General features: G+C 36.6%; 1 protein-coding gene across 1 annotated transcript in view; it reads right to left on the bottom strand.

Annotated features, from left to right (window-relative positions):
- MRPS35 (mitochondrial ribosomal protein S35) overlaps positions 1–23,104 on the bottom strand; it is a 36,662-nt gene extending 13,558 nt beyond the window's left edge. The window contains exons 1-7 of the mRNA XM_023738104.1: positions 22,949–23,104; positions 17,601–17,653; positions 16,335–16,502; positions 15,120–15,180; positions 11,384–11,523; positions 4,330–4,439; positions 2,829–2,898 (exon numbers count right to left, since the gene is read on the bottom strand). Coding sequence (XP_023593872.1) covers positions 2,829–2,898; positions 4,330–4,439; positions 11,384–11,523; positions 15,120–15,180; positions 16,335–16,502; positions 17,601–17,653; positions 22,949–23,060 — 714 coding nt within the window. The 5' untranslated portion in view covers positions 23,061–23,104. The remainder of the gene's footprint in view (positions 1–2,828; positions 2,899–4,329; positions 4,440–11,383; positions 11,524–15,119; positions 15,181–16,334; positions 16,503–17,600; positions 17,654–22,948) is intronic.
- Positions 23,105–24,149: the final 1,045 nt, after the last annotated feature.

The following is a 24,149-nucleotide window of genomic DNA, read 5'->3' as shown; positions in this document are numbered from 1 at the left end:
AGCTGGCCTATTAAAAAAAATAAAATAGTGACCTCCTAGTTCAATGCATAGGGCCTGGGGTTTTACAAGCTTGCAGGCGGCCATCCAATGCACAACTATGGATCTGTATTTGCCCAGAACAACAGAGGAAGAAGGAGAGTCAGGAATAGAAGGAAGAAATGCAATGTGTCGCTAAGTGCTTCCATGAACAACTGTCTCCTTTGCCATGATACCAGAAGAACTGGATGGTACCCGGCTACCGTTACTGAACATTTGATCAAAGATTCCATAGAAGAATCTTGATCAAAAGGGGGAAAATGCAGAACACAATTCAAATTCTTATGGACTCCAAACTTCCCAAAGCCATGAAAGTTGGATGAACCCCTGAAACTACTGCCCTTAGATAATCTTTAAACCTTAAACCAAAAATATCCCCTGAAGTCTTCTTAACACCAAACAGTAGTTTAGCTTAACTAGTAAAAAAATATCTGCCTTGAGCATTATGCTCTTTTAAGAAGTATCTATATGGGATCAAAGTGACAACAGTAACCCAAAAGATTAGATAGGAACTTTAGGGGGTAGTGAATTTATGTTAATGGGGGAGGAACAACTCAGGAAAGGAGGGTGAGAATGGTTATATAACTTGAATGTAATCAATGTCACTAGATGGTACATGTAGAAATTGTTGAATTAGTGTATGTTTTGCTGAGTATATTCTCAACAATAACAAAATAAATAACATTATATTGAAAAATAAAGCAATGGATTAAAAAGAGATTCTCTAAATATCTGATTAAATATCAGGTGGTAGCATTAATTTCAAGTATGAATTCCATGCTGGTGAAAGAACAAAGATTTTCAATTTAATACAAATTCTGTTCCAGTAGCTCTGCAAAATTTCACAGCTCATCTGCATTCTCTTAAAACTTCTTCACTGATGGTACTTGTTTAGAAAGGATCAAGAGCCAAGTTTAATACAGGAATTCTTTAATTACATCTGTTTAAGACAGCAGTATGCGGCTACTTATTCTGGCATCAAAGTAATTAACATTAAAGATCAAAGGCAAGATTTCTTGCATAAATCCAGAATACAAGCTTGTTAGGATTCTATGTCCTATGTCATGGAACCACAGAAAGAATTCAGTAAGTCAACTTTCACTGAATTTGTCTATGTCTGTCATTTCCTTTGGGGCAAATTCATTTTGCAGGCTGCTGGCAAAATACGGGACTCAAAACTGGTTGGCTTTTATTATTTGGTATTAACTCTTTAAGAGGCAGCCACAGAGCTGCAGTTGATTCGGCTATATTGTTGGTTCAAAAGGGAATTTAATTACTTTAAGCCAAAGGCATTTCTAAAATCAAACGACAGGAAAGAGAGATTAACTGCTATTACGATGATGCTCTTGAAGCCAGGAATGAGAAAATCCAGCTATTTATGGCAATGAGAAACCTCAAAAGAAGAGCTACCAGTCACTTTTTGTTCTTTACTAACCTTGCAACAAAGTTTTATCTTCTTTCACTTTCCACTCATCCTGCTTTTGTTACAATTGTTTTATTATTAAGGTCAATGAAATGTTGAGTGGTATAGAGATTAGCCACATGTATTCACAAAACTGCAATATCCCAGGAATGGAAGGAGGTTCCAAAAACCAACTCATTCAACTACATAAGTCCCTTTACCATGTCCCCACTAAGTGACCAATGGATGTACCATTTTCTACCTATCGAAGTAGCCTACTCTGTCTTTGGATGCCTCTGTTAGAAAGTTCCTACTCAGTGAACTGAAGTCTCTCATTATGGCCTCCAATTTATTGTATCCTTAAGGGTCATGAAAAAACAAATCTAATTTCTCTTCCTACATGAAGTCGTTTAAATATCTAAAGAGAGAAATTCTGACCCCTTCTCTATCTCCATTCCTTCAAATGCTCCTAGTATGAAATGCTATTAAGTCCTCTGTCTGTGCTGAGCATAAACCAAAGAAACCAAACCCGCTGCCATCAAGTTGATTCAGACTCATAGTGACCTTATAGGACAGAGTACAACTGCTCCATAGGGTTTCCAAGGAGCAGCTGGTGGATTCGAACTGCCAATCTTTTTGGTTAGCAGCCACCAGGGCTCCATGCTGAGCATGTTAGCCCCCTAAAAAAGTAAATTTGTATACATGCCTAAGTTATTTTAACTTTTAAAAATAATTTTTAAAACTTTAAGTTACCTAAACATATTAGCTACCAATTTTAAATTAGATGAGCTGATGCTCAAGCATAGCAAAATTTCCTTTATAAATGTGTATACTTAGACTAAAACCCAATAAATTCAGTCAGACATAAGACTATTTTTAATACTATTTAAACAATTACGTCACCCTTAATTGCCCGTAATGTGTAACAGTCACACCAAAGGCTAGGCTTTAAACTAAATTTTAAATAAACATTTAAAATACCTTTCTACAAAGTTTTTGGGCTTTGTTCTGCAGTTTATTTGGCTAACAGGATGAATTCTAAATTCTGAAGTTATACAGCGATGATTACTCTTCCATAACTTTGACAACTTCCAGCCAAAGTCAAACAAAAAAGCAAAGCTCAAAACTGAATTAATCAGCCCAAGTCAAAAAGTCTGAATTGTAAAAAGACGTTTTAGTCGTCTGATGGTTGTAAGGTCCTGAGACGGCATGCATTATCTATCTCGAGATCCTCACTTTCAATGCCAGTAGAAGCTACCTCTCACATTTCATACATGCTGAGCTTATTTAGTAGTTCATAAAACACTCAACTGAGTACTTGCCACACGGACTGCTGTGAAAAGTTAACATCACTTACAAAATTATTAAACATTCACACACAATCACTTACCCAAGATTCATGGTATAAAACTGTTAGTAAATACACTGCATAATCATAATTCTGTCTCTTTAAAGGGCACCTTTAAAGACAGAAAGGAGGAAGTCAAAATTCTAAACATTCAATATAGAGAATAATCTGCCAAATATACAATATACAAAACATAAAGGATAACTTATAATCAGGTATTCCCTATCTGCTTGAGCAAAATTTGCTTCTTGGAAGAAAAGTTTATATAATTCATTACTTGAGGATACTGAATACTGGTATTATTTCCATCTAAAGCTATACAATATAATGCTGTACTATTGCTGCTGTATTTAAAATGGAAGTAATTACCTAACATTAGATTAAAATTCTACATAAATATGACACGCCATATTAAACTCTTAGGTTAACAAACTAATATAGAAAGGGAAACAATTCTAATTTCTTTAAATATAGAAATAAAGCCATCATATGACAAGTGACTTTATCAGTACTGTGGTATTATATTAAAGCTTCTGTTTATTTAATAGTCTTCTACTCTGAAAAACTGTTACATAAAGTACATATTCACATTGATACTTGTAAACTTAAAAAAAATAGCTACATTATTTGATACTGACAGAATTTGAAACAAGAACATTTTACAGGTTATTTAATTGTATAAACTAACATTATCTTACATTTTCTAAAGACAGTAAAATATTAATAACATATTTCACATCTATTTCCCTCCATATGATGATAATAATCTAAAGCCACAGTCCCCAACCTTTTTCTGCTTTCATACTGTTGCCACTATGTATATGTGTGATGCTACTTCTTCCTACCATTAAAGACCATGATGTAAAATTTAATTGATACTGACACCTCTAAATGCCTTGAAACTGGCAGGGAGGAGGGAAAGAGGAGACAGTTATCTGCTCACTTGCTCCTTCTCTAAAAGCAAGTCTTTATATTGTGACATAATTTAGAAACAAAGTATAATTCTAGAAATAAAATAACCATTTAGTAAAAACATACCACAACCTTTCTTTGCCCTATAAGATAAATTTAATACTGCTTTTAAGAACGTCTACCCTGACTCTGAAATTCTGCTTATTTACAAGTGTTTCGATAAATTAAATTTCCAGATATACACTTTAATAATTTTAATTTTGAACTATAAAATTTTTATACATTTTGACTTTGTAAAAAACTGTTTAAGCGTTAATCATTAGCAAATCATTCTTTTGTCTTCTTCCATATCTTCCCTAAGTTTTACATACAGGGATATATTAAAATGAAGATTAAACATAACAATAATTTAGCTAGGCAAGCCTCTCCATGTACATAAAGACCACAACAGCATTGGGCTAGTGTGAGCATGATATTAAAAACAGGAATTATACAACTTCTCTAATCTGCTAAGTTGATATAAGGAGAGGCTACCCCTATCTTCAATGTAATTTCTTAAAATAGGATTGCCAGGGGATTGGAGGACCATTAAACCACACGTGACCAATCTGTTGAACTTTTCTTTCTTTACCTGTCTGTTTTGATGGTAAGCACATCTGTGGTCTTGCAGTACCGCTCTCCTACAAGTTTAATAAGTTTCTTCTTTGCATGATCATCTAAATTCAGACTGGAAAGTTTAACCTTAAAAATAAAAAAATGAGAAATTTGAAAAAATTATTTTATATACTTTGTTTAGTGAAAAAGATAGTAGCAATATATTTATATTAACACTGAATCCAGTAAAAGGGAAACTTTTTAACAATAAAATTTAAAAACAACTTAAAAATTTACCATTTAGAAAAGTGTTCTGGTTTTTTATGTAACAAGTGGACAAAAAAAAAAGTGGCAAAGCTAATCCTTACTGTAATAATGGCTTTAAAATTCATGTTCACAGAACATTTTAATGTTCAAAAAATACGTAATGTTTATGCCATAAACTCATAAATTAGAAACAGTTGTGTGGTACACTCACGCCACCTGCTAGCATTCCAAGGCACTGCAACACTGTAGTCTTCAACCTGAACTAATACCCTGACTTTGAAGTTGGGTGGCACTGTCATTCCTTTTCCGAAATTCAAAAGAGTTCTCAAACTTTTTTTCCATGTTGCTATATTTCAAAGAATCAATACTGTACTACTAACATTATCTCCAAAACGAATCATAGGAGGTCATGGTTGTGTGTGCGTGTGTCTTCAAGTGCCCATATTTTAATTTGAAAAGAGCTATATGAATTGAGAAGTGTTTAAATTTGTGAAATATTTTCTCTATGCGCAAGTATGGTACAGTTAAAGAACTCTGGTATTACGCATAAGAATTGGGTTTATTTCTAGATTTGCCATAGATCAGCTATGTGATCTTACACAAATCATTTTCCTTCCCCAAGACTCAGTTTCTTCATTTATAAAGTGAAAAGGACCACTTGATTCACAGGATTTTTGTCAGGAATAAATGAGATTATATATAAGAAGCCTCCTCTAAAATCCTAAAAAAAAATATGTTCTTTTTAATTCTGATCTACTTTTTAACTAAGAAAAACATGATAAATAAAACAAAGGAAAAGAATCATATGATCATCTCTACTGATGCAGAAAAGGCATTTGATAAAATCCAACATCCTTTCCAAATAAAAACTCTCAGCAATAGGACTAGAAGGGAAATTCCTCAATATAATTAAGGGCATATATACAAATCCAACAGCCAACATTACACTCAATGAAGAAACATTGAGACCCTTCACCTTGAGAACAGGACTGCGATAAGGATGCCCATTATCTCCACTTTTATTCAATACTGTACCAGGAAGTCCTAGCCAGAATAGTAAGGCAAGGAAGAGAAATAAAAGGTATCCGAATCGGTAAAGAAAAAGTAAAACTATCTCTATTCTCAAGTGATATGATCCTATACATAGAAAATCCCAAAGATTCCACAAGAAAGCTACTGGATCTAATAGAAGAGTTCAGCAACATTGCAAGATATAAGATCAACACACAAAAAACTGTTGGGTTTCTTTATACCAACAAGGAGAATTTCAAAAAGGAAATCAAGAAAACTATACCATTTAAATAGCCCTCAAAATGATCAAATACCTAGGAGCAAACTTAACCAGGGATATACAAGAAAACTTTTATAAAACACTACAAAAGGCTAAAAAACCTACATAAATGGAAGGACATTCCACACTCATGGATTGGAAGACTTAATATTGTGAAAATGCCACTACTACCAAAGCAATGCAATCCAACTCCGATCCAGATTCTAACAACATTCTTTACTGAAACAGAAAAACTAATCACCGACTTTACATGGAAAGGAAAGAGGCCCTGAACAGTCAAAGCCTTACTGTAGAAGGACAAAGTAGGAGGCCTCACACTTCACCTCAAAACGTACTACACAGCTACAGTAATAAAAATGGCCTTATACTGGTTCAAAGACAAACACAACCAAACACCTTGTGAGATTGGTATTCTGGGTTCGAAGGCTTAGGACGATAGTCTCATGGGACAACTCGGTCGACTGGCATAATACAATTCATAAAGTTTATGTTCTATATCCTAGTTTGGTGAGTAGTGTCTGAGGTCTTAAAAGCTTGCGAGAGGCCATCTAAAATACAAATATTGGTCTCTACTTATCTGGAGCAAAAGAGAAAGAAAGAAATCAAAGACTCAAAGACGGAACTAGTCCACAGGACTAAAACCCCACCCGAATCATGGCCTCACCAATCCTGAGACCAGAAGAACTAGATGGTGCCTGGCTACCACTACCAACTGTTCTGACCAAGGCCACAATAGACAGATCCTGACAGAATGGGGGAAAAATGTAGAACAGAATTCAAGTTCTTAAAAAGTCCAGGCTTACTGGACCAGTTGAGATCAGAGGATTCCCTGAGACTATCACCCTGAGATACTCTTTAAGCCTTGAACCAAAACTATCCCGGTATCACCTTTTAGCTAAATAACAGATTGACTCATAAAACATCACCTGTGAGTACTGTGCTACTTTAAAAAATCATCTATATGAGATCAAATGGTCAACAATTATTGCAAAGCAAAGATGACAAGGTAAGGAGGCAGGCAAACTAGATTCCTGGAAATGGAACAACAAGAATGGAAATAATGAGAATGCTGACATTGTGAAAAATGTAGCCAGTGTCCCCGAACAATGTGCACAGAAATTGCTGAATGGGAATCTAATTTGCTGTGTAAATTTTCACTGAAAATACAATAAAATATTATTTAAAAAAAGAAAAAGAAAAACATGATATCACCTTTCTCTGAATTAAAAAATCTGAGTATCTCCAAATAATTTTTTATAATACTTGATTACCTCTGCAATATTACTTTAATCATGTCAGACTGTACATGCTTTAGTTCTACTGTTTAACCTATTTTTATCCTTGAATCACAAGCAAGCATCTACAACACCACACTGAGCCTCAACAGTCAGCAGGTAGAGTGAAAAGAGTCTAGAAATGCAGACATGAGTCAGGTAGAAGGGATACCAGGGAACGATGAAGGTATCACATGGCGGCATGAGACACAGAAAGGAAGCAAGAGGGAATGGTAGCAAGTGATATATGGTGGTGTACTTCAAATAAAGCAATGGGATTTTTTTTTAATGTGAAATAAAAATAAGCAAATCTTAGAACTAGAAAACACTTTAGCTATCACCTATTGTAGTACTGAAGACTGAGGCCCAGAAAAGGTAAGTTCAGAGATTTTTAACAACAAGGAGCTCAGCAACCATTGGTTGTTGTTGTTATCATTACTGTGAAGAAAAAGATCACGTTTACTAAGTTCTTAAAAATGTACCAGGTATTGCTCTATAGGCATTTTACATCAATCTGTGGAGTGATGTCAGCATGGTGGAATTTTAAGTACTTTATCCTTTTGCTTATCCGGATTTTCTAAATTTTATACAATAAACATATTGCTTCTTTTGGTTTTAAGACAGTTCAATCTCTCTAAAAGCGTAAATATATTGGTATGATATTTAAACTGTTCTATAGAATAAAAAAGGCTGGAAAGCTTCATTTCTTATTTCATGAAGATTACACAACACTGATAGCAAAGCCTGGCAAAGAAAGGAAACTACACATCAATCTTAGCTGTATCACTAGAAAAAATTTTAGAAATAAGACAAAGTCTGTGCTATTTCTTACCAAATCATGTAAAAATGGTTATATAGATTTTCAACAAATATTTGTAATGTTCTGAATTAAAATACAGACTACATGGAGCACAAAATTAACTTTTTGAAGATCCTGGAACACACCTCAAAGAGGTAGGCAGTCACATTCCAGGACAGATGAATCAAAAGTTTATCAGTCACTTGGAGAGTGGCTTTTACCAGAATAATGGAAAACAGTGTTAGAGAGGATGTGGAGAAACTGGAACCTTTATCCATTGTTGGTGGGACTGTAAAATGGTGCAGCCGCTGTGGAAAAGTTTGTCAGTTCCTCAAAAACTTAAATATAGATTTACCATATAACCCAGCAATTCCACTTTTAGGTATATACCCAAAAGACTTGAAAACAGGGACTCAAACAGATTCTTGTTCACCAATGTTCACTGCAGCAATATTCACAATAGCCAAAAGTTGGAAACAAACCAACTGTCCATCAACAGATAAATGGATAAATAAAATGTGGTATATATCCCCCACTGCTGTCAAGTTGATTCCAACCCCATAAGGTTTCCAAGGTTGTAAATCTTTATAGTAGACGCAGACTGTTCCATCTGTCTCCCATGGAGCAGCTGGTGAGTTCGAACTGCCAACCTTCTGGTTAGGCACCAAGCACTTTAAGTGGTATACAGATATACAATGGAATACTATTCAGCCGTAAAGAGAAATAAAGTTCGATACATGCTACAACACGGATGCACCTTTCAAACATTATGCTGAGTGAAAGAAGTCAGACACAAAAACACGAATATTATATGATCCCACTTACATGAAAAATCTAGAATAGGCCAATGCGTATAGACCAAAGTTTATTAGTGATTACCAGAGGCAGGTGCGAGGGAGAAATGGAGAGGTAATGCTTAAGGGGTACTGAATTTCTATTAAGGGTAATGAAAAATTTGGAAACGGATAGTGGTGATGGTTGCACAACATAGTGAATGTAATTAATATCACTTAATATTACATGTAAAAATGGTTCAAATGGCAAGTGTTGTGTTATATATATATCACCACAAGAAAAATTTAAAAAAACAAAAATGTCAGTTAGGGCTCACTGAAGAAATGGCTGGTTCTAGAATTGGGGCAAGGAATATACAAAATGAGCCTGGAGTACCTCAGAGTGCCAGAAATTAAGGAAATGCTCAAAAAACGAAAGTATGGGGGTATGTCGAAGGGACAGAGGAGCCAATGGAAAGAGCTCCCAAGTGGTCAAAGCTGGAATAATTTGAGCAACAAAATAAATATTGTATATTGGATTATTATCCAAAGTACAAAATAAATGTCTATGAGTTCATACTGACATAAATCGATGTTTGAATACACTTTTTAAAAGGGGGAGAATAGACAAATCTCCCAGACAGAAGAATTTCAAACAATTTATGTAGATAACCTCCTCGAGGTGGAGCATAACTCTCCGCCCCTTAACTATGGGCTTTGGAAGGCGACTTCCTTCTAAAAAGTACAATATGGAAAGGAAAGGAATTCTTGGATGGCACAAACTAAACAGTTAAGTACTCAACTACTAGACAGAAGATTGGCAGTTCGAACACACCCAGAGGCACTTCGGAACACACACCTGGCAATTTGCTTCCATAAGGACACGGCCTTGAAAACTCTATGGAGCAGTTTTACTCTGCACACATGAGGTTGCCAATTGGTGTGTGAATTATATTTCAATAAAGCTATTATTAAAAAAGTAAAAATGTAAGTATACAAAAACACTAACACACTATCAAAATGGGCAAATGATAAAAAAACAAGCATTCCGCAAAGGAAGACATTCTCAATCTTGCTTGTATTCAAAGATATACAAATTTTAAATATGAAACACAATTTTTTTAACCTATCAATTTGCTGGGTAATAATTACCTAGGGTTAGTGAGGGTACAGGAAAACAGGCTTTCTCACAATCTGCCAGTATTGTATTTTTTATATTTCTTGCAGAAAACTTCACAGTATCTATCAAAAAACTTCCAAAGACCCCTGGACACCCTGCTAACTCAGAACTAAAGCCATTCCCGAAGTCCACCTTTCAGCCAAAGATTAAATAGGTCTATAAAAAAAAACAGTAACACATGTGAGGAACATGCTTCTTAGTTCAATCAAGTATATGAGACCAAATGGGCAACACCTGCCCAAAAGCAAAGACGAGAAGGGAGGAAGGGACAGGAAAACTGGATGAACAGACACAAGGAACTGGGATGTCAAAGGAAAGGGAGAGAGTGCTGACACACTGCGGGGATTGCAGCTAATGTTGAAAAACAATTAAATTTTTGTATATAAATTTTTGAATGAGAAACTAATTTGTGCTGTAAACTTTCACCTAAAGCAAAATAAAATTTAAAAAACTCCAAAAGATCTTCACCCTTTGACACAACAGTTCCCCTTTTAGGAAGTTATCTTAGCAACATAATTATGCATATACACAAATATTAATCTCTAAGGATATTCATTATAACATTTTTCTAATAAAGAAAACTGTTAAAAAGCCTAATGTCCCATAATATGGATAACTTAAACATACTGTGGTAGATCTATGTTATGGAATTATTTGTGTCTCCTAATTCAGTCTCAGAAAAGGATCATGTCTAAATTGATCAGCATTGCACTTTGTTATGGATTGAACTGGAATACTAACCTCCATTCCTATATAATCCCATTTGGGAATCATTTTGTTATGTTAATGATGCCATCCCAACATAGGTATGTGTTAACTCCAATCACTTCTGAGATATAAAAAAGAGCAGATTAAGCACAGGAGCAAGCAAGCACAGATGGGGAAAACAGATGACATGCCACATAAAGATCACCAAGCAATCGAGGAAAAGAAGCTGAAAAGAGACAAGGGCACTCCCCTAGAGCTGACAGAACGAGAAAGCCTTCCCCTAGAGCCAGCACCCTGAATTCAGACTTTTAGCCTCTTAAACTGTGAGAAAATAAATTTGTTTGTTAAACCCGCCCACTTGTGGTATTTCTGTTATAGCAGCACTAAGAAACTAAGACACACTCCCAGCATCGAACACTGTCTCAGCACATAACAGATCCTCATTTATATGTTAGTATGTGTAGCCATTAAAAACAATATTAAAGAATGCTTATAAGATTAGAAAATGTTTAATTCATATTGTTAAGAGGAAAAGAGCAAATTACTAAACAAATACAGTATCATCCCATTAATATGTACAAAGGCTGGCTGTATATATACAACCATGAGCTCCTGTAATTAATAATGGTTATTTATGAGTGGTAAAACAATAGGCAATTTCATTTTGTACTTTAAAAATATTTTTATATTTTCTAAATTTTCTTTAACAGATATGTATTAATCTTATAATTGAACATACAAAATACTATTTTAAAATAATGTACCATAATGATGCTTTTTTTTTTTAAATACCTCTTACCCTTAAGGTTACTACTCGTGCTTTAGGGTTTCGAATGGAGGGTCCTGCTAACACATAATCAGCTGTGTCAACTTCAATCGGAAAATGCTTCTCGCATTTCTCATCACTGTCTAGTGCAGCCGGCCATTCAGTGCAAAAATCTAAGAATTACAAAAAAATTACCTCAATTATAGTTTTGCAAACAAATTCTCATTGTAATGTATGCTACCAGATAAACTCAAATTACTAAGGGAGATCATTCTCAGGTTACATGAAATGGAAGTACAGATTCTCTTCTGTACTTTACATATACATCTTCATCCCTCATCCCCTGTCTTCTTAGGTGTATTCTAATTAGGGAACTCAAGGAAATGATTTGGATATTTCAGGTTTGATGGGGAGTGGTATAGAGTTAAAAGGGAATTGTGACTTGATAGGAGCTTATTACAACTTTGCATGTATCTGTTATGGTACAATTTAATCACTCTTCCCCAACTAAAAGCAAACAGTTAATAGTGCCTAGTGTTTTTTAAAAAGCAACAGATAATATTAATTCACTTCCAAATGAAGGTTACTAAAGATCAACTGAAGGGAATTGAAAGAAGCTTTGAAAACGCTCTAAAAGGGAACTGAGATGTGGTCAACAATATTCCAGAATTTGAGGCGAATAAAGCCCCAAATAAAGTAGGTTCAAAAGTGGAGGTCATTCTTAAATGGTTTCTTACAGTAACTCATGCTTCTTCGATGTGGCTTCTGTGCCAATGGAGCTAAACAGAAAGAACAGATTGTCCTCATATTCACGAAAGACAGCTAGCTAGTCTAGAGAAGAAATGGGACTAGGTCTGACGCCTCGGCTACAGTGGGAAGTTTTCAGCACTGTGAACACGGCCCTCTGTCTATCTCCATGGCTCTCTATCTCGACATAGTGCAGGGCTATAAACCCAGGTCCCAACTGGGAATAAAACTTAAAGAAAAAGAGGTAGCTCCCAGCCTTTTGCAAGTATCAGTACTGATGCACTCCATTAACAGTAGGCTGGTTCCATCTTGCCCTACTCCTATCAAGTCAGTGCAGTAAAGAGTTCTGTGGTTGGGATGAAAACTTCGAGCACTATCAGTTTCCTCTCAGTGAAAATCTCACTCCTTAAATAGCCTCATTCCAAGAATAGCTGAAAGTAATTGCCTACGTAGGTCAAACACATTAGACCTCATGGATTCAAGCTTCCTCCAAAGAAGCATGACTGCAGGCAGATGTGGGAGCTCTTCTAGGTGATGATCAGGGACATTGAAAAGTACTTTGCCAATTATATCTCCCTGAGCTAACAATTTTCATATAGTAGATACTATATTTAGCTCCCATTTAGGTTTTAAAATCATAGTCAGCAAAATGTCATTCTGAGTTAGAGACTGAGATCTGGAACTAAATACATGTTAGCAAATTAAGTATAGCTAACACCATTCCCTAAACATCCTGTTAAAGAGATCAATACTCAGTCTCTTTGAAGGGAAAGAAATATCATTGCAATGGAGAACATTTTGACATTTAAAATGAACAGAGCAAGATTACTGAGGTTGAATTTCATTCCCATTATGGACTAATTCCAATATCTTGCACTGTAAGATGCATCATGGCCAAAAGAGAGACTAGTTTGGGGAATTTTATAAGCTTTTGGGTTTATATTGAATCTTTTCTTTTTTAAACTCTGGATAGGTCATTTCAATCACCAAAGAATAATTATAGTTTTTGAATTAAATTACCTAATTATATGTTTCAAAAAACAGAGGCAACTAGAAAGTACATATTGACTGCCATTAGGATTTATGCATCTGATAGGTAGAGCAATAGACTAGACTTTGGAAGACCTCGGTTTTTATTTAACGTCTGCCACTGATTATTAAAGATTTGGTAAATTACTGAACTTTTCTGTGCTTTAGATTTTCCATCTGTAAGTTAAGATATAAAATCTGAGCTGACCTACTTTGAAAAGAAAATTGAGAAGAAATATGTGAAAAGCCTTTGAGTTATTTGGAAGATATAATCTAAATCCAGAAGCTGACAGAAGTATAAAGGCAAAATTTTAAAAAGTTTAAAACACACACTTAAATATTGTAAAATATGCTATTATTTTGAATGTGCTGTATGAAAGCCTTTAATTTCAAAATTAGAGTATTTTAGAAATATTTCATGAAAACAATCAGTTTCTAGATTGGAAACACACATTTTAAGATAATGTTAAAAAAGTAGAAAAATGGAATTTATCACAGTATAGTGTATTTATTAACTGATTTTATAAAAGATCAAAAATTGATACATGACTTATCCAAATAGGGCAAAAAAATTCATTTGGACATAACCAAACAACTCATGGGATTGGTTTACTGGGTTTGAAGACTCGGGACCATAGTCTCATGGGACAACTTGATCAACTGGCATAAGACAATTTTTAAAAATGTTTTACATCCTAGTTTGGTGAGTAGCATCTGAGGTCTTAAAAGCTTGCAAGTCGCCATCTAAAATACAACTATTGGTCTCTACTCGTTTGGAACAAAAGAGAATGAAGGAAACCAGAGACTCAAAGAAGAAACTAGTCCACAGGACAAATAGCTCACACGAACCATGCCCTCATCTGTCCTGAGACCAGAAGAACTAGATGGTGCCTGGCTACCACTATTGACCGTTCTGACCAGGGATAAAACAGAAGGTTCTGGATGGAAAGGGAGAAAAATGTAGAAAAAACCTCAAATTCCTGAAAAAGGCCAACTTACTGGACCGACAGACTAGAGAAATTCTGAGACTATTTTCCTAAATACCTTTTGAACTTGGAACTAAAGCCACTCCCAGTGTCATCTTTCATCCAAATAATAGATTGGTTTATAAAGTAAACAATAACCCATAATCCATTGCCTTCGAGTTGACTCCAACTCATAGCGACCCTAAAGGACAGAGTAAAACTGCCACATAGAGCTTCCAAAGGGCGGCCGGTTGATTCGAACTGTCAACCTTTTGGTTAGCAGCCAAGCTCTTAACCACTGCGCCACTAGGGCTCCAAAATAAACAATATCACCCGTGAATACTGTGCTCCCTCATATAATCAACTGTATGAGACCAAATGGTCAACATTTACCCTAAAACAAAGATGAGAAGCTAAGGAGGGGCTGGGAAGCTAGATTAATGGAAACAGAACAAAAAGAATGGAAATAATGAGAATGTTGACATATTGTAAAAAAATGTAACCAATTTCATGGAACAAACTGTATAAAAATTGTTAAGTGGGAATCTATTTTGCTATGTAAACTTTCACCCAAAACACAATAAAATATTAAAATGAAAAAAAAATTCATTTTGAGTGGTGGTCAGTGTTAGTCCAATTCCAGGCACAAACAAATCATATTGATTTGTATCTGTTGTAAAAACTCTGTAAATATTTTCTTCCATCTTTTTATGTATGTGTTTTCCATAAGTCATCAATAAGTTCCTAAATTACCTGTGAGCAAGGATTATGATTTAGTTCTGTTTATTACAGCACCTTGTAGAGTGGTCTGCAAAAAAAAAAGTGCAGACTTAACATCTAACCACTCACTGAACACAACTTAAAAATCCTTTAAAAAAAAAAACAGAAATCAACAATGACTCAGAATATAAGGCTGAGATTCTTATCTCAGTATATTAGAAATGAGATTCTTCATTTTACATTCAAAGTCAATACTAAGTTCATATAGGAAAACAATACTAAGTTCATATAGGAAAACAACCACTTACCTTTAAGAGCTTCACAGTGTCTTTTAATTGCTAGAGGAGTCAAATGCAGAAAATTGGGGATCTAAAATAGAGTAAAAGATAAATTAACCAAATGTCTTAAAAACACGAAAAAGAATTTTCTCATAGAAGTAAATTATAGGTAAAACAAGCATTGTAGTAAATAAAATTTGATAGCTTTTTACAAAATTAATACTGTATGTCACAAATGTGTATTTAAGAAATAAATTTCTTGAAATACAAATTAAGTACTCTGTACCTTATGACAAAAATAATGTTGGAAAAATAAACATCACTTTATGCTACTCTTTGAAGTATTAGAGCTACAGGTGTACATGTGTGTTTCCCTTACAAAACTGAAAGCAACCAAGGATACAGTTCATTAATTAATCATCTCCAAATCCCTGGACTACATAGCATGGTGGTACATTTCTACTCTGTACTTAATAAACATTTTATGATTTGAATGAAGGAATAAATGAAGTTAATAAGAAGTTGAGAATATATTTATGATAATACATTAAGAGGCTACCTAATCATTCACAGGGTGAATGAAAATTTAGGAAAGGTCAGAGATTTGATTAATTCAAATAATTTGCATTTACTAACACAAGTCTTAAGCATCTAAAGAGAAAATTTAACTTAAAGAGACTCAATTGGAAAGAAAATTTTGCTTCAAGAAATAAAGAAGTTAAAGCTGGTAGACTATAACAATAATACTAAATGATATTCTACCTTTCTGAAAAGTTTCAAAATCTCTCTTTTAAAAGTAGAACCCTCATGGAAACCTGTCATGGGTGAAAGTTCTGAATGTTTCAAAGAAGCCGTTTAAGTCCTGTCTAGATATGCCAAGAACAATTTACAATGTTTTAAATCAATTAAAAGATATAATCTTGTCTCCAAAAAAAGCAGAACCCTCAACTCCCAATTCTCAATCCAAATTAGGCTATTTTACTTTTCTCAAGTCTACTAGGCAGGTACAACATAGAAAAGAAAAGGCAAAAAGGAAAGCAACTGGACTAATTAATTACATTCTTAAATGCCTAGGAGGATTCTTTTAGTCAAAATAAAAATATAACATCGATTACATGGAAAAAAAATTAAAACACAGTAAGCTAGTATATACTGAACTTGGAAGTATAATGGAGGAAGAGGGGGCATCAACAGTTATTTAAGCATGTTATAAGTCTTAGCCAATGAACTGGCAACTTATCTTACCTTTAGAAGTTCTAGATTTCCCTCCTTTGCCATGGGCACTCCCCTTTTGACTGGATAACCCATTCGAACAGGAAGAGGTACTGCAGATGGTTTAAATGGTGCTGCAACAGGGTAAACACTAGGCCAGTCTTGGTCAACGGCCATTTTCTCTGTCCTAGGAGGTAGTGTCTTAGGAACATAAAGTAGATTAATGTTTTAAATATGAGCATCTTCTTTAATTTGAAAATTTAAAAAGCTGCAATTAAGAGAAATATAAGCAGAGATACAAGCTACATAAAAGCTGACCTCCAGAGAGCTGCTGTTTAAATGAAAAAAAAAAAAAAAAAAATCAAAAACAAGCCTACCTAAATATCTTTGCATTGTTTGCTCAAACCGTCTAGCAAGGATCCTCTTTAATATCACATTTCTTTCCCTAAAATCTTTTCTATTTTGTTTAATTAGGCTTTAGCAAACTTTTTACATTTTGTTTATGAAGGGGTGAGGTGCCAATACATTTTGAAATAATTTTTTTAAGATTTCTCTGATCAGTGCGTGAGGTAATATTGAGAACTTGGAAATAAGGAATAATGAAAATAAAAGAGTTAAACTAACTGAAAAATACGTAAGAAATTATATACTACCTCCTATGCCCAGAAAATAGCTATTTGAAGCTTAGTCAATCTCATTAACATGTATTTAAAAGAAAAGAAAAAAAAGAGCTGTATTAAGTAGAAGGGGATGGCCAACCTATAAAAGTGGGGTTTAAAGAGGCAAACTCAGCAATACCCATCTAAGCACCATCGAAGACAGTGTAGCATGTGTCCTGCAGGCAGGTAATATGCCTGTGATAATGACTGCTTTAGACTATGGTTAATTTGGTACCATTTAACTTCTAACTAATAAGCCTTTGCACTGACTCCATGATCACCAAGTGATCTTACAATCTGGATTCCCAATTACAAGGTGACACTTAAATGGTGAGACTGATGTGTACATTCTAGGCTGCATGACTGTTACAACTGTCATTAAAAATAATTCTATATTCTTGTTTATATATCTGTTTACTAGGAGTATGTGAGTGAATCCACCTCTCACAGATGATCCATTTTCTGGGTATTGACAAAAATCAGTCGAAGACTAGAGCCTGCCAGAACTGTGGAAGCCACCAAGTAAATGTCACCTTGTGAAGCCTTCCCTGGCAGTACCCTCTGCCTCATCCTGAATATATGCCTCACATCAGAGCTTCAGAAACTAGTAAGACAGTATACAGTACAACACACTGTTTACCTTTCTTCTTATCAGTCTTTCACTTCTGGGTGTTTTAATGTTTTCTGTTGCACCTACAAGACAAAACAATAGTTACAGAGAATTTTAAAATGCAGAGTTGTTCAATATCGATCATGATTACACAATTCTAGCAAAATTTAAAGTATTCAGTAACATAAAAATGAAACAATAACGTATTTTTTGTAAGCTTCTGGGCGAAAACCATCTTAATAAAAACAAAAAGTCAGAAATAGTTAAGAAAATCCCAGTTATTTGAATATAAAGCTTACTGTAATTGCTGATACGGTGAACTCATCACCTAAAGAAATACCTGCAATAATACTGAGATTCACAGTAAAATAAACTCTCTTAAAGTATCTGGTTAGACGTAAGTATTTTGAATTTTTATAAAGATATTTGGTTTGAAATGTTCTGATTATAAATATACTTGTTCATATTTGGGATTTTTCTATTCTTTATAAACCACCCTTAAAAAGCAACTCCTCAGTTTTTCCTTTTCTACTATATATTAGAACTGCAGACGCAACAATAACACCAATAACAAAAATCACAGCCATTCCTTATAAACAACATGACTGTAAAACAAAGTAGATCATTTACATACATACATTTTAAAATATTACCTTATACCTCTCTAAATAAACATTTTACTATACTAAAACAATCATAATTCTATTTATTGATCACTTCCACATGCCAGACACTGTGCTAAATGCTTCCCGTTATCTCTTTTAATCTCATTCCTCACAAAATGTACGTACTATTATTATCCTTACTTTAGAAGACAATGAAGTGACGCTCAAAGAGGTTAAGCGACCCTCCTAAGGTTAAATGCTAGCATCCAGGGGCACTAACAGAACCAAGTTTTGTTGATTCTAGAACTTGTGCTCTTAAACACTGTCTTATACTGTTTTCAATGGAAAAAGCATTATCCTAATGTCAGGTTTAGTGCAAAAACATCAGTATCGAGGACTTTTACTTGCAGCCATGGTGTAAGAACAGGGATCAGGTTTACCCTCTGTCATGGACTGAACTGTGTCCCTCAGAAATATGTGTGTCAATTTGGCTAGGCCATGATTTCCAGCATTGTGTGACTGTCCACCATTTTGTCATCTGATGTAATTTTCCTGTTGTGTTGTGAATCCTGTCTCTACGATGTTGATGGGATAGGATTAGCAGCAGTTATATTAATGAGGCAGGACTCAATCTACAGGATTGGATTGTGTCTTGAGCCAATCTCTTTAGAGATATGGAAGAAAGAGGCAAGCAGAGAGACAGGGAACTCATACCACCAAGAAAGGAACACTGGGAGCATAGCACGTCCTTTGGACCCAGGGTCCCTGCACCGAGAAGCTCCTCGACCGGGGAAGAGTGATGACAAGAACCTTCCTCCAGAGCTGACAGAGAAGAGAAAACATTCCCCTGGAGCTGATGCCCTGAATTTGGACTTATAGCCTACTAGACTGTGAGAGAATAAATTTCTATTTATTGAAGCCATCCACTTGTGGTATTTCTGTTGTAGCAGCACTAGATAACTAAGACACCCTCCAACCTGAAATAGCTGAAAAAATGGACAAAATATATGATAACAATGGTTTTCAGACACTGGACACAGGTGGCACAGGATACTCATCTTTGAGAGAAGAGAAATGAGCAAGGTGAGCCCAACATTCAATAACTGACCCAGCTTACTTCCTGGAGAGAATTTCCAGAGAGCACTCAAACTGAGCCCAGCCATCTCCTTCAGTTAAGGAGGCAGAGTCGAGAACTGGGAGAGGCCAACTGCAGTGCAGAGTATCAGAAAGGAGAGAGCTGCACAGAGTGAGCTCCAGAAATCTTCAGAGCGTTACCCTTGGGTCTTCAGCTGAGTAATGATCAGTACATGCATGTGAAGAGACTACCTGAATCAGGACGATAATCCCCTAAGAGGAACACGTGGAACAATCATTGAAGCTCATAAACATAGATAGCTGCTACTGAGTCAACTCCAACTCATGGAGACCCAAAGTACAACAGAACAAAACGCTGCGTGGTCCTGTGTCATCTTCACAATCACCAACATGTTCAAATCCATCATGCAGGCTACACTGCCAATCCATCTCACCAACAGATTTTTACCCATGAGGGGGGGAAATCAATCAACAGAAGTGGAAACAGAAATCACACAGATAATAGAATTAGCAGACAAGGATATTAAAATAGTTATTCATAACTAAATGTTCAAAAAGGCAGAAGAAAGCATGAGCACATTAAGATGATCATGTTAAGGAGAGGCATGGAAGACGTAAAAATGACCCAAATTTTTAAAAAGAGCTAATTTGAACTTGTAGAAATAAGAACTACAATGTCTGAAAATGAAAAATACACTAGATATCAGTTAAGATGGATTAAACAATGCAGAAGAAAAGATAAGTGAACTTAAAAATACAGCAAAAGAAACTATCAAAATAAAACAAAAAAATAGAATCAAAATAAAACGTGTGCTGTGGAATAACTTAAAGCAGCCTAACAGATGGGCAATTGGAGTACCTTAAGGAAAGGAAATGGATAGAAAAAACTATTTGAAGAAATAGTAACTGAAATTTTTCCAAATTTGTTCAAACTATAAACCCACAGATCTAAGATGTGCAATGAACCCTAAGCAAATGAAACACAAAGAGATCTATGCCAAGCCATAGGATAATCAAACTGCTCAAAAGCAGTTGGAGAAAAAAATATATTATGGCACAGAGGAACAAAAATAAGGACAACAGCAGATTTCACATCAAAAACAATGCAAGTTATGAGATACCACAACTTTAAAATGCTAAAAAACGAACAAAAAACCCTGTTAACCTAGGATTCTATATTCAGCAAATCTTTCAAGATTGAGGCGATCTTCAATTGGCATAACAAAGCTTATTAAGAAAATGTTCTGCATCCTACTTTGGTGAGTGGTGTCGGGGGTCTTAAAAGCTTGCAAGCGGCTATTTAAGATGCATCAATTGGTCCCAACCACCTAGAGTAAAGGAGAATGAGGAACACCAAAGACATAAGCAAAGTATTAGCCCAAGAGACAGAAAGGGCCACATAAACCACAGATTTCATCAGCCTGAGACCAGAAGAACTACATGGTGCCTGGCTACCAGCAATGACTGCCCTGACAGGGAACACAACAGGGAGTCCCTGATGAAGCAAGAGAAAGGTAGGTTGCAGAACTCAAATTCTAGTAAGAAGACCAGACTTAAAGGTCTGAATGAGACTGGAGGAACCCCGGAAAGCATGGCTCCCATATTCTCTATCAGCCCACAACTAAAACAATTTCCGAGGCCAACTCTTCAGACAGGGATTGGAGTGGACTGTGGGACATAAAGCGATACTTGTGAGGAGTGTGCCTCTTAGCTCAAGTAGATACAACAGCCCAAATGGGCAGCTTCTGTCCGGAGGTGAGATGGGAAGGCTGAGAGGGTTAGGAGCTGGTTGAATGAACATGGAGAATCAGGGGTGGAAAGGAGGAGTGTGCTGTCACAGTATGGGGAGAACAATTAGTGTCACATAACAACGTATGTATAGATTTTGTATGGGAGACTAACTTGAAATGTAAACTTCATTTAAACTACAACAATAAACAAAAGAAATAAAAAGAAGTTAAAAAGATTTAGGTGACCTTCATTCAATAACAGGCGCTCTGATGGCGCAGTGGTTAATCGCTCAGCTGCTAACCGAAAGGTCGGTGGTTCGAACCCATCAGCCGCTCTGCAGGAGAAAGATGTGGCAGTCGTTTTGTAAAAGACTACAGCATTGGAAACCCTATGGGGCAGTTCTACTCTGTCCTATAGGGTTGCTATGAGTTGGAATTGACTTGATGGCAATGGGTTTGGGTTTTTTTGTTTCATTTTCATTCAGCAGAGATTATAAGGAAGCTTGGAGGAATCTAGTGAAAATGAGAGATTTGTAAACAGAGAAGTGCCCTGTAACGTGACAGGTGTTGTAAACCTCTTACCTCTGATTTTTTTCAGACAAAAGCTGTAAGAATTCATTCCCATCAGACGTATACTACAAGAAACGTTAAAGTGCACTTGCAGTTCTCTATGCAACAATGCTCCTCCCCCCAGATACTTGCATGGCTCTGGGGTTTGCTCAAATGCCACCTCCTGAGAAAGGCCTTTCCTGATTACCCTATCTTATCCCACTCTACAGTCATTACTCTCCTAATCCACGGATCTCAATACTCTGTTTTTCCTTCATAGCACTAATCTCTACCTGACATTTTACTTAGTCATTTACTTGTTTATAATCTGATTTCCCCAAAAGAATGTAAACTCCATGAGTCCAGGGACCTTGCTGTATCCCCAGTGTCTAGAACACTGCCTAGCACATAGGAATTCAATAAGCATTTGTAGAATAAATGAGTAATAGACAAGCATTAAAACTATGAAGAGCCACGTATGACACGTTAAGAAATTTAATTTATAACTTATCTCAAAACAACAAGAAATCTTTCACACGTTTTGAACAAGAAAGCAGCAGGAAAAGATTTGCTCTTCAAAACACTTCACTGTAGGGGAGCTAGAGTGGAAGAGAGACCAGTAAGGAAACTATTATAGAAGCAAGAGATGATGGCCTAAAGTGGGTTGTTAGCAATAAGAAGAGAGTAGATTAAAGACATTATAAAGAGCAGCACAGATAGGACTTGATGAATCACTGGACGTGCTCCCTCTTGGCTGAGCCTTTCTTGACTTTGGTCGATTTCTCCTCAATGCTCCCCCATCACTCTATGCACTCTTGTGTTACAACACCTCTCACGCCACATGATATTTCCCCATTTACAAAAATGTCTTTTTCACTAGACTCCTCCAAGCATCACGATAATCTCTGTTGAATGAAGGTCATCTCAATAATGCTTGTTGAATGAAGTTCACCCCACTTGGAGACCTTAACTAGGCCTAGAATTCTAATCTACAGCTCGCTCTAGGATAGCTGTATCCTTCTCTTAACGTTGGGGAAAATCAGCGGTTCAACACTGCCCCACAAACATGACCGAGAACCAGTAACGAGAAAGAGACCCCGAGCCAGGGGTGGTAGGCGGGACCACCAGAAAGCGCAGGCTCCGGGGAAAGGTGGGCGGAAGCTCGCGGCACCAGCACAGGACCCAGAGCAGAAACCACCAGCTAGGAACCGGGCAACACACGCAGAAGATAAACCTAAATCCGCGACTTCCACATTAGGCCGACAAGCAACCAGCGGGCAGAGGATGCACGGGCCTCCGCGGGGCGGCACTAGCTCCGCCACGGCGGCGGCCATCATGGGTCCGGAAATCCGTCCTCTCACCTACCCCAAATCCCGGGGCGACGCGGCAAACCACTTACGCAGCCTTGGTCTCGGCGTTCGAGTGGCCGGAGACACGGCGGTAGAGAAGGCACGCAGGGTCCTGGCCCCCGGCTGAAGGGCCAGCCATGCCGAGAGCCCGGCGGCCGCCATAGCTGTGAAGACGGCAAGCCAGAGGGGACAAGCGTGGTCCAGCTTCTGCGCAGGCTCGCCCCGTCTTGCAACGCCTCCAGGGTGGGGAAACGGGAAAGGCGGAGCTCTCAGTTGAGTTCCGAGCCCAGTGTTCAAGGAGAAAATAACCAGAAAAAATAGAAAAAGGTAACAGAAAACGAAACAAAGAGATTAAAAAAAAAAAAACTTCGAAGCAATCAGATCAAAGACAATTTCAGATAAGGACCAGAAAGGGATGAGGGAAATGATGGCCAACAGAGAAAGGGAGAAGGTGTGGTCCAGGTGAGGACTTAAGATGACCCAGGAATCAGGCAGTTTACCCTAGAATCCAAGGAGTCCCTGGATAGCGCTAACAGTGACTTGAGTGCTAACTAAAAGGTTGGCGGTTTGAATCTATCCAGAGGTGCCTGGGAAGAAAGGCCTGGTGATTTGTTTTTGAAATGTTATAGCCGTGAAAACGCTATGGAGTAGTTCTACTCTGCACACATGAGATTGCCGTGAGTCAGGCCCTAATTTAATCACTGGTGTCCTTAAACCAAAAAATCAAACTCAGTTGCCATCAAGTGGATTCTGACTCATAGAGACCCTATAGGTGCCTTAAAAGAAGAGGGAAATCTGGTCAAGAGACACAGACGAGGAAGAACCTATGTGACCATGGAAGCAGAGATTAGAGTGGTGCATCTCTACAAGCCAAAGAATGCAAAGAATTGCCAAGCAACTGCCATATAAGCTAGGAGAGAGACATGGAACAGATCTTCCTCATTGCCTCCAGAAGGAACCAAACCTGCTGACACCTTGATTTCAGACTTCTAGCCTCCAGAACCATGAGACAATAAATTTCTCTTGTTTTAAGCAATTCAGTTTATGGTACTTTGTTATGACAGCCCTATGAAACTAATCGCCCTGGTGGCAGAGTGGTTAAGAGCTTGATTGCTAACCAAAACGTTGGGAGTTCACATCTACCAGCTGCTCCTTGGAAATCCTGTGGGGCATTTCTGCTCTGTCCTATAGAGTGGCTATGTGTCAAATTGACTGGACACCAATTTTTTTTTTTTTTTGGTATGAAACTAA

The sequence above is a fragment of the Trichechus manatus genome, unplaced genomic scaffold, assembly GCF_000243295.1.
Source record: "Trichechus manatus latirostris isolate Lorelei unplaced genomic scaffold, TriManLat1.0 scaffold00112, whole genome shotgun sequence".
In the NCBI taxonomy this organism is placed as follows: Eukaryota; Metazoa; Chordata; class Mammalia; order Sirenia; family Trichechidae; genus Trichechus; species Trichechus manatus.
Note: the sequence above shows the minus strand (reverse complement) of the source record. Positions and strands in the feature narration are given on the sequence as shown.